General features: G+C 32.3%; 1 protein-coding gene across 1 annotated transcript; it reads left to right on the plus strand.

Annotated features, from left to right (window-relative positions):
* The first annotated feature begins 7,571 nt into the window (after window positions 1-7,571).
* LOC143067758 (protein PML-like) lies at window positions 7,572-11,834 on the plus strand. The gene is made up of 4 exons (XM_076241259.1): window positions 7,572-7,744; window positions 9,081-10,265; window positions 10,718-10,750; window positions 11,034-11,834. Exons 2-4 carry the CDS (start codon window positions 9,092-9,094, stop codon window positions 11,687-11,689), a joined length of 1,863 nt encoding a protein of 620 aa, XP_076097374.1. The 5' UTR covers window positions 7,572-7,744; window positions 9,081-9,091; the 3' UTR covers window positions 11,690-11,834.
* The last annotated feature ends 711 nt before the right edge of the window (window positions 11,835-12,545 follow it).

Raw genomic sequence — 12,545 nt, forward strand, 5'->3', positions numbered from 1 at the left:
TAAATATCAAAACGAATGAGTCATTTCATCAATAAGAGAGCTGATAAATCTAAGCATCTGAATATTTTAAGCTAGTAAAACCTTCTGAAGGTACAAATGTATTTGTATTATATGATTTCAGAAACGGATGGTTTAAATGATATCATTTGTTTTATTGTACAAACAAGTTTTTGCCTGCTATATTGACTTTAAATTGAACAAAAAAACTCCTTTCAAAATACTGATTGCATTTCACATGAAATAAAACTTTATTCACCAGATGTTTCAAATCAGATTTCACAATTTACATGTAGAACATGCATTTATGTTCTGTGATAGGATAACGCTAAATATTTAACAAGTTCTGTTAAAACAAGAGAGGCTTAGTGAGTGCACATGCTGAACAGTCTCACCAGTCATCTGATGCATTTGAATTATGTGTTTTATCATTCAGATATCATCAAGGTCTTACTACATGTATATGAAAATATTTTTAACCACATAAAAACTTAATATTATGAATATGCATGTAAATTGTGTCAAGATCAGATGATACTTTTCAGACAGACATACACAATAATTCTAGACACCAAGTATAGTTGATCTATTACTTATAAAATCTTATCATAATAATTTAGTTAATGGACCTCCATGTAATCATAAAGGGTGCAATCAACAGTTTTTTTCTATGACGTTATATTTCAAGGGACCATGCATAATTGACCCTTAGTGGTGGACTTATCAATAAAGATACTTGTATAAAACTAGATATCAGTGGAATCAAAATGTTCTCTAGTTTATAATGAAATAAAAATAAAGTGTACTTTTATTATATTAAAAAAAATCCATCAAAAGAACATGGGGGAAAATGCCTAATTTGAACATAAACAACCTGAAATCAAGTTATGTTCATACCCATGAAGACATGATACATGTACGTGCACATTTTACATAATCAAAACTGTATGAAATTTATAGGTTTTTACCAGGCCTTTAAAAAAAATCTTGTTTCAGGATAAGGTCTCCTGCTCCGAAAAGAGCTACAGTGGCTGCAAATAAGTTTTCATTTTTCACTGCCAAAAAAACAGGATGTATACAGTGTTGTCTCCCCTCAAAACATGTTTATTTAATATAATTTTTAAAATTATTTCAATCATTTAACCTGTTTTAATTGAAAACTAATTAACAGAAAACTAATTAACTATTTTTTACAATTAAATAGTAATAACATGATACTTTTTCACCAATTAAGTAAATAAACAGGTGTCTCCCTTCATGGTTATTTTTTAGTCGGGGAATAACCCCTAGTTTTTTTTATACGAAACTGCTTATAGCACCCAAAGACTTAATGTTGACCAATGACCAGTAAATATATAATAATGCAGTCAAGGGTCAAAATGACCTAATGAAAAAGACCAGATCACCTTAAAATCATATAACAAAATGTATTCGCCAAATAAAGTTTACCTTCTTTCTTATAGTATCTGAGTAATTGATTTAAGCACCAAAACTTAAATTAGCATTGATAAATTTGATCACTGAGCCATAGATTACCGGAAGGCCAAGATCAGATGAATTCAGATTACAAAATTTAAATTATCTAGGCCTTCAACATGAGAAGTAAAAAGCTTTATAAGCTAATAGATATAGGAAGATGTGGTATGAGTGCCAATGAGACAACTCTCCATCCAAGTAACAATTTATAAGTTCTATGGTCGGGTTGTTGTCTCTTTAACACATTCCCCATTTCCATTCTCAATTCTATTTCATTATAGGTCAAGATACAGCCTTCAACACAGAGCCTTGGCTCACACCCAACAGCAAGCTATAAAGGGCCCCAAAATTTACTAGTGTAAAACCATTCAAGCGGGAAAACCGAGGATCTAATCTATATAAAAACAAGAAACACATACATGTACAAATGTATAAACTACATAAACAGACGACAACTACTGTACATCAGATTCCTGACTTAGGAAAGACTTTTTATCTAAAAGATTAGCTGTAGATACAGTATGGGGTTTTCCAATTGATGAAGGTTGTATGGTTGCCTATAATTTCTTTCATCCACTTAATTGGAACTTCGGGGGATAGTTGTCTCATTGGCAATCATACACTACAAAATGAATCTCCTTTATTTAACTAGGCTGCAGTGTCAAACACATAAATACTGGCTTTTTCATTTAGACAATGTTTTGTTTATATATTAGGGGCATCATTTGTTACATGTACATGTTCTACATGTATTTGACATATATGAATACCTTAAATTACCTTTTAAAAATTAAATGTACCTAGGGTATACTTATTTCTCAGAAGACAGTAACCGATACAGCTAATTATGTGGTAGAATGTATTTTATAGGTTTTACAGTAATTGTGTATATTTTCATATTTAGTTTATTGTGTTGTATTTTGTATATTATACAAATGTATGACTTATATTGATTAATTAAAGGTATAGTTTATTAATTACATATTGTAATTAGTGGATTAGTTTATATATATGCTTTGTTCATTTTATTTACGTATTTGACAGTTGGACTTACTGACTTATTGACATATGACGTTTTCTACTGGATTCGGTAAGTTTAGTTTGACTGTATAAAAAAGAAGATGTGGTATGATTGCCAATGAGACAACTATCCACAAAAGACCAAAATAACACAGACATTAACAACTATAGGTCACCGTACGACCTTCAACAATGAGCAAAGCCCATACCGCATAGTGAGCTATAAAAGGCCCTGATAAGACAATGTAAAACAACGGCCTTATTTATGTAAAAAAATGAACAAAAAACAAATATGTAACACACAAACAAACGACTTGGGACAGGCACATACATAAATAATGTGGCGGGGCTAAACATGTTAGCGGGATCCCAACCCTCCCCCTAACCTGGGACAGTGGTATAACAGTACAACATAAGAACGAACTATAAAAATCAGTTGAAAAAGGCTTAACTCATCAGATGGACAAAAATAGTTTACTTCAAAGGTTTTCTTTTTATGCTTCATTGGACCGCACACTTTCTTTATTTCTATTGGTCATTATATTTTGGCGCTATATTTCTTTTGTTCTTGTATGCTGGTCATCACTTATCCATATACTGGTGGATATATTGATATGTGCTTGATATAATTTTGAAAGTCTGAACTTATATTCTTTCTTAGTTTTCTATATTCTGTATTCAGGTCAGTTATATTTCTCTTTTACTAATAACACATTAATAGTCCATATATTTATTATTTTACCTAGAATGACTGTTTAGAATGAAAAGGCGATGTGTAAATGTTGAATGCGAGATGAATGCTTTAAAACGATATAAAATAGATAAAGTACAGTAAAGTATTATCTGTTTGATTAAATTGTTTAAGAGATCTTATTTTCATATTTTTCTTAAATAAAGTACTTTTAACTGATTTGGTAAAGAATTAATCTAATACACATTGTATGAGAATTCGAGTGTTCCAGAATGAATGTGTTAAATAATTTTAAAGGTAACAATATAAACATAATAAACGATACGTGGTATTTATTGATTATTTTAACTAAGAGTACAAATCGTAAACAGGTGGTTTATTACAGTAAAACATGGATTACAATTTGTGTATTTGCTATTCGGGTATATTTTAAGTAATCCTGGGAAGATGTGAATAATTCCAAATAGATAAATCAGGAGGCCTTTGCACCTCATGCGAGGTAAGCGAAGTTTTATTTTTGTAGTTTGTATTTTTGTTTGTTGCTATTTTATGCTAACAGCATTCATACAGCATGCAGTTATTGCTTTTAGTTTTGTTAATTTGCTTATGTTGAAACTTGTGTTAACTGCTTTAGTTATTTTTCATATATTAGACTTGTTTATTTAATACGAATCGTTAAGTGCATATGTACTAAACTTTGTCAGTTACGCTCAACAGTATAAGCATATTGTTGTAAATACATGCAGAACAGTTTTATTTATATTTCTAATAGTAAAACATTTGTTTATCATAATAGTGATGATAATACATGGATAGAAACCTATGTACCAGATTATTTATTTGATGAACAGTCAGAATCTTACTATTGTATTTATTTTGCAGGGTATTTTTAAGGTCTTTCCTCTACGCGAGGAAAGACCTTATTGTTTTTTTATACATATATTTGTTATAATCCTCAGTTCGTCCAGAAATAAAAGGAACCACCTCTAACAAAAAGTATTGTGTTTTAATAAGCCTTAGAAAATGCTACTACAATTACAGACTTGAAAAATTTGTAAACTATATTATGTGATGCCTTTGTGTTATCTTCAGACTGTAAATTGACTTATCAAAAATATTACAAGGACCATATCAAAGTCAAAATGGCTATGACCTATCAAGGCTTCATGTATGTTTTGTTCAACATCTAATGCCCACATGCTGTATCTCAAGTTCTCAAAAAAATCTGGTTTAACATGTATTCAATACCACGTGTACTATTAGCTATAGTGTGCACACAAAACACACAAATAAGACAATGGAACACTTTGAAGTTGAGGGAAATAAAAAAAAATATGTAAACAAACAGTTTATTTTTGTTTGTTGTCGATGTACTATCGATTTGATCATTACGCATTGGAAATAAGGAACAACACTACATTGTTTGCAGAATGAATAGAAATCTGTCAATACCTAGGTAGTTGGTGTTTTTGTTTTAAAATAATTCTGTATCACATTGGTTCTTTCAACAAAATATGGCGGAAGTTGCAAAAAAATGACGTCACTCATATTGTACCAAGAAAGATAACTGTGTTTAGACGTGACAGATGGCGGGAAATGAGAAAATTGAAATTATTTTTTTGGACAATTTGACGGAGAAGGAAAAACAATCTTTATGATAATATAAATTAAGTAAATATTGATGGAATTTTCAGAAAAAAATACTCTGGTTTGAAATAGAATAATAGAATCGGTCCAATCATTAAATACGTTTTGATTCAGACTTTTTTTAATAGTTTTAAATCATCGAAAATAACTTGAAAAAAAAAAACAACAAATTATTGTGTTTTTTGTTGTACTCATAAATCACAATCCAGGATTCTCCAGTACACACCTGGATATCCTAATGTCTATGACTTATTGTAAAAAAACTTACATATATCACTGTTCAAGTTTTCAGCCTGTCAAGGTGTTGAGCCTCAATACCTTTAATAGTATTTAAGATATATGGAAAACCAATGAAACGTGTTTGAACATCATAGTTTAATCCATATAAAGAGTTCAATAACATTATAGGTAATTTTCACTTATTCTTAATTTATTTTGCTGTCTATTGTTTTGATTTACAACGGGCTTTTTTTGTCTCCTAAATGTTTCACGAAAACAACGACAATCAATAAGTAAAAAAAAAAATCATTCATGGATAATGACTCAACAGGCACTTGTCTCTGGAAACAAACCATGGATTTACAAACACATGTTTAATAAAGAATTTAGTTTCAAGTTTTTTAAAGACAAGTGCCGCCGGCTGTAAACGACTCCTACAAGGAGAGGAATACCAATGTTGACCATATGTTATATGTTTGTAGATCTTGTGGTGCGGGGCGCCATCCTGATTAAAAACACACCCTGCGGATATCGAATCTGTATTTCAATCAGATTGGTTACGTTGCCTATCTTTTTTTTTTTAATTATCGGTAGCTCCTTTCTCAACGTCCATAGTTTCGTTGGGGGAGGGGGGGGGGGAGTCTACACAAAATGAGTAAATAATCGCATTATTTCAAGGACAATGATTCCTTTGTTTGAGGGATGGTAATCTCCGCTAGCCACGGGTTATGACCCTGTCTCTTCCTCTACCCATGTACAGCGAAGATGAGGGATGGCAAGACATTTTCGTTTAAGAGGAGGGATGGCAAGACATTTTCGTTTAAGTTGAATTATTTGTAGATCTTCTGTTTATTCTTTTTGGCTATTAAGGGGTGTTCTATATCTACCATTGTTTCTGCAAAAGCCATATATATACCATATGATTCGGATTTATGTATGACGTCCATTATCACTGAACTAGTATAGATATTTGTTTAGGGGCCAGCTGAAGGATTCCTCCGGGTGCGGGAGTTTCTCGCTGTATTGTAGACCTATTGGTGCACTTCTGTTGTTGTCTGTTCTATGGTCGGGTTGTTGTCTCTTTGACACATTCCCCATTTCCATTCTCAATTTTAATGGTAAAAATCGTCATTCAAGGGTTATATACGTCTACGAAGAGTCAGTTGATATTCTGATTCTGGTCATCTTTTTTTTTTTTTAGATAATATTGCCGCCGATCACTTTTGTTTTGATTTTTATAGTTTCTATCTCATCTGTTCATTCGCGGAAACTTTAGCAGATTCCATCTTCTGTAGACAATGCCGTTACGACCCTACCCCTCCTCTTCACATGAACAAGAATCATAACTCTTTATCAGGGAGGAAGTCATGATCTGCTAAAGTTTCCGCACATTCAAAAAAAAAAAGAGAGTAAAATGTCTTTCCGTGGCAAAATACCAAAATGAGATTTATAATTATGATCTTGCTAATTATTCGTAGGTCTTATTTTTCTGATCATTTTGCTTTTTCCATTTCCTCTCTAGATCGACAATAGTTTCTGGAAAAAAACACATATGGATAAAAATTTGCAAATAAGGAGATGACTGACGATTTTGATCGGATAAAATTATTTTAAGATCTCATTTGGCCACATTTATTTGAATTACAGTTTATATGTATCTGCTATACGGGAGTCGTCTTACAAATTTGCTAAAAAAGGAGGTATAGTTATATCTTCACATTCTTAACAATTTTACCTTTGCTGTATTTACTCGATCTTTAATGGTTTTGAAGACTATAGACAAAACTTATTCTTTTCTTTTGTAAATTTTGATTTAAAACTTGGTGGTCATGTGGCAGTCGAGATGCATTTATAAAAACAAGACAGTTTAAGGATAATATTGACCAAGTTTGGATCCCATTGGCTGAATAGATACAGAGGAGAAGCTTTTTTGTATTAGTTAATAGAAGATTGGTGCCAAGTGACGTACAAAGATTCTCGTGGACAAGTGAGCAATAAAATACATTTTATAATTGTTTATTATTTTTTTCAGTGTAATCAGAAAGCCATACAGACTCAATATATTACGTTCTTTTTATAGTAATATTCACATAGTTTGTATGTGGATCTCTAGATGCATGCTTGGTTCCTGTCGTACACCCCACATATCTTTTTATTCACATTTTAAATCATTCAAAAATAATTTAAATCATTTATAAACTTAAATAGGATATAATTAAATAAGAAAAAAATAGTGTTTACATATATTTAGCAATCATTTCTCCTATTAAGGCTTTCAGACAAAAGATACTATTATAAGCATTTACTTGTGATTATTAACGATTTTTATTTATTAATGTGTACTGAATAAAACCATTAACGTAAAAATAATTATATTTTAAATCGTCCGATATAAAATACTACAGCTCATAAGACATCCTATATGTAAGTTCTAAAGGCTTATACAGAAATTTAAAGGAAAGATTTTGATCTTTTAAAACTATTCATTTATGATAAGTGAAACGGAGAGATCATACAATTCAAACGCACAATAGACCGTGTTGCATTTGTACAAAAGACTATTTTGGCAGCAAAAACAACAAAAATCACGGAGATTCCCCCTGTTCCTTAGACAAGAGGAGTGTTTACGGCCAAAGTATATCAACTCAAGGAATATATTAATTTTCGTAGATTGTAGAGTCCTGACATAAGGGGGTAAGTATTAACATCTCATTTTAATAACTTTCATAAAACATAGTATATATATATATATAATAAGGTTCCTTCGAACTTAATGAATTTCGATACATAAAGTACATCATTTGACCATAGATTGTTTTTAAGAAATGCGGCATACAAATGTGTGTTTTTACTATAAAGAGAGGCAATTCAAAGTTAAAATAAATGAATACCATGACAATTCAGAAAAAGACAAGTTTGCACCATGCAGTTCATAGAAAATGAAGGATTGAGCACCAGAATAAACCTGTTGCTCCCATGTGATTCGAAAGGATACACATATTCTTCTCTACACTAGTGGCATTCCATAGACAATGGGTGACATTGAGCTTTTATAGCATTTCTTCTTCTTCATCTCACAAAAAATGCAACGACGTCGACCCGATGAAGGCTTCATTTTTTAAAGATGTTAAACCGAAGGTTAATTTGAAAGTATCAGAAATTGATATCATGTATACTCATAACTGTTCGATCAACATATAAGGACATGACGTGTTTTTTCTTCTTCAATTTACATGACATTAACAATATTATTCTTATTGGGGTATCTTTTTGTATGCAATGTGCAGGTTTTCTTTATCGTTTATTGCCTTCCTATGTTATATAGTAACCAAACAAGCTGAACTTTTGTCAAAGTAGTACTAACAAGGGCATTTTTTATGATATTTTTTCAATAATATCGAAAGTGGAAAACTTTGGCAAACAAACAAATATTTGTACCATGTAACCCTCTGTTAGTCAACTCTAGCACTGTCCAAAACATATATGACATGTATCTATTTCACTTTCTTTGTTTTTGTCTAATGACTATTCTAATTTAAAGTCCTAATTTTTTGACGAAACGTAACAACATTCTAATATTTGTACGGAAGTATCACATGTATTGGGGTGATATTTGTTTATCATACATGTCATATATTAAAATCCTGTATAACTGCCCTTCCGTTGAATTAGTGTATTAAAGTCACAAAAAAGCCGCAATCAATCTTTATCAAAGTATATATTCACAATAACACAAGGCGTATATCGTTTTTGGTGACTTCAATATCCATTCCTATAGACTTTAACTTTGATCGGAAATGATGAGACAATTAACCCCATCTCCTTTTCTTATATCTATATTAAATTTAAAACTTGACCTATACCAGAAGAACAATATGAAACTATTAAATCATAAACCGTATATGTAACTAGGAAAGCAGTTTATTTATTGAACTTGTTGGTTTCTTAATTTTCCGATGCTATTATAAACCCAGATACAAGTTTTTGGAAGAATATAAAACAATGAATTGATTAACATTTTTCTTCCTAGGCTGTTAACATATGAACAAAATGCTTCGAGCAGAAGACGTTAAAGAAGAATTTCTTCTGTGCTGTATTTGCACAAAAGATTTTGATGAGGATTTGCATGTTCCTAGAGTTTTACCATGTTTACACACATTTTGTCAAAGCTGTTTGAGGAAAATGTTAAAAGGGGAAGTATTGCCATGCCCAATGTGTAAAACAGAGTATCTCTTACCAAGTGAGGGTATATATGTGTTCCCGAAAGACGCTACCCGTAGAAATCTTATTGAGTTTTTACGCGTGCGTAAGCGATCGTCTGATATCATTTGCAAAGACTGTCCCGACGATAATATTGCTTCAGAGTTCTGTAAAGAGTGTTACATTTTTATGTGTCTTGAATGCACTCGTGCTCACAGACGAAGTTTAGCATCTAGAAACCATGCAGTTTTATCTGTAGAACAACTTCAGAAACAAGGACCAGAAATATTCAAAAGGAGATTAAAATGCAATAAGCAGGGTCATGAAGGTCAGCACTTAAGTTTTTATTGTGCAAAGAAAGGGTGTGAAAAGATGATATGTACCTCTTGTACAGTCTGTGATCATGATAAAAACAGGGGTCATATCATCCAAAATATGAACGATGTCCATGTGGAAAAGAAGCACGAACTTGATAAAATATTTCGTATGCTCGAAGAAGACGTAAAAATTGCAAAGGAGCTCCATAAACAAACAGAACAGGAAATGGTAAATTTAGACATTAAGGAATTTGAAGTAGAACAGGAACTAGATGATGCCGTCAAACGATGTCACGATATGATTGAGCGAAGGCGAGAAGACCTGCGGGAAAAGGTGGCAATATTAACTGATGCTAAAAAGTCATCTTTACGAGCACGAGCTGAACAACTTGAAAGTTTCATTCAAGGCGTAACAGGGGCTAGAGAATTCTCAGAAAATATAATGACTCATACTGACGTCTCAGAATTTGTACCCTTACACACTACTTTATACAGACGACTCAAAGTTCTTACGAAACACCACGTTAAAAAGACAATGCAGATAGAATCACCTGCATTTGAGCCAACAAGAATGGAGGGAGATTTTCATAGATTTGTGAAAGGAATGGGAAATGTTACAACAGTTACACACAACAAACAACTATGTACAACACGTGGTCATTCTGATGTCAGCTTAGCATCACTCAGAAATACACAAGGTAAGTGTCTCTGTAACTTTAAAAAAAACCAAGATTTTAATGCCTTAAGAATATCGTGCATCAGAAGCATGTATCAGCACTAGAAGCTATATGACCAAAAGGAACCGAATTATATAAACCAAATTACTCTTGGACAATCTTTGCCTGAGTGAGTCGTAACCTTAATTTCTTAATGCATTCTAAATTTGTCAACGGCGAATTTTAGAATAAAAATATAATATGAATAACGTCATTACCCAACGTGCTGACTAATGAGCTGATGATAGTTACAATCGGGAACTAACAGCCATCAGCAATGGAATCAACAAAGTACTAAGGAAACATAGAAAAAAAACCTGCCATTTCAATAATCATAACAGAGAATACAAACTATTATGGATATATATGCGACTCTGAATATTTTCTCTTGATTTGAATATGAGGCATTAATACAACGTTTATTTTTTTTTCAGCTGAAGGAGACGTTCGACATGGTGAAATAACATGTAAGCTTTATTTTTAATGTTCATCTTTGTCATCTTTCTACGGATTTTTTCTCTGGTGCAATATTAATGGTAAACAAGAACCCCCTTAAAAAACAAAAACAAAAGGAGACCAGAAGGAAAACTCCATTATATGAGAAGTATGGTTTAATTCATGCCTATGGTAAAATAAAATGCAATGTAGGTTTAAAAAGTTTATGATTTTAAATCTTTTATCTGAGGACCACATTTTGTCATTAATAGTCTTTTAAATGTTAAAATAATTGACGGCCATTTCAAATTACAGGTCCAAACATCACTTTTGATTCTAACACAGTCCATCAATATAGAGATGTAAGCGAAGACGGCAAGACTTTAAAAAATCAATCCATTGGTGGACAAAGATTAATTGGATCTAATGAGAGACGATTGAAAAATTATAGGGGAGCTATTAGTAGCCGACCACTGAAAGGACCAGGAAAGTTTTATTTTGAAGTTCTTGTCGATTTTCAAATTACCAAGCCCTTAGACAATGTAAACTTTGTATTTGAAATTGGTTTCAGTCGCCGACACGACGTAGACATTGGACATTATGTCTATGACCAGAGTACAGCATGGTCATTTTGTGCGCAGCAATGTGATGAACATAAACAGTTGTGTCAGTGGTGTCGACATAATGGACGTAACCTTGCACACGCGCCTCTGTCGTCTGCTTCTGCGGGAACTGTTAGTCAGAACACCTATGGTTTTCTTTTAGAAACCGAGCAGAAGAGAATAACAGTCTATGACTGTACCTTCAAGAAGAAGTTTTATACATTTCACAATGTTGACGTTTCACGTCCTATTTGGCCAGTGTTTGGTTGTCATTGGCCTAGCAAGGTCAAAATAGACATCACACTGAAAACAGGTGCAGATATTGTTTCTATTCCGAATTATATGCGAACATCTTCAACCATGGCGTAATGTAGATACTTCGCTTATTTCTCTAGTTAACATTAGATACAGAATATCATATATCGGGAAAGAAGCTGAATCAATACACCACTGACAACTTTGTTTATCTTGCCCCCCCCCCCCTCATTTGGAATCAAATATAAGTTACTTTATTTCCTTTTGTCTTTTTTAATTAGTTTACAGCTCTATTATGATACAGTGTAAGTAGATACTATATCATGTAAACATATTTTAGGTGAAATAAAATACGAAACACAGACAAATAACGTATACTTCGACATAAATAAAGGCAACAGAAGTATACCGCTGTTCGGAAGTCATAAATCTATCGAGAGAAAACAAATCCAGGTTACAAACTAAAACCGAGGGAAACGACAAAACAACAGAAACAAAAGTGCAACAGAAAAAAAAGAAACGACAATAAAACACCACAGAAACGAACTATAAGATAACAACTGACATTTTCCTGACTAGGTACAGGACATTTTAAGAAAAAATGGTGGGTTGCCATATCAGTCGCCTAAAGGGACATCCACATTTTCGCAGACACGTGAATTTGTTTTTTAAATATTTTTGAACGTTCGCTTTGTCATTTGTTATGTGAAGAAGTAAACCATATTGTCGAAATAAGGTAAACCGTTCTCGTGAAGTAGTCGAAGAGGAGGTATGGTTTATAAATGATATGTCTTTAATTAAAAGTATGAGAAAGTAATTAATAGAACTACCAATCACATGTGTTTAATGCATTACTTTGCTAAGGTAAAAGACCAACGATTTTTTACGTTCCCGATGAATTTAAAAATCCTGACGCACAAAATTTATTATTAAGTGTTGATATTTTCATGTACATTTGTACTATATTTAG

Source organism: Mytilus galloprovincialis, chromosome 3 (genome assembly GCF_965363235.1).
Source record: "Mytilus galloprovincialis chromosome 3, xbMytGall1.hap1.1, whole genome shotgun sequence".
Taxonomy (NCBI): domain Eukaryota; kingdom Metazoa; phylum Mollusca; class Bivalvia; order Mytilida; family Mytilidae; genus Mytilus; species Mytilus galloprovincialis.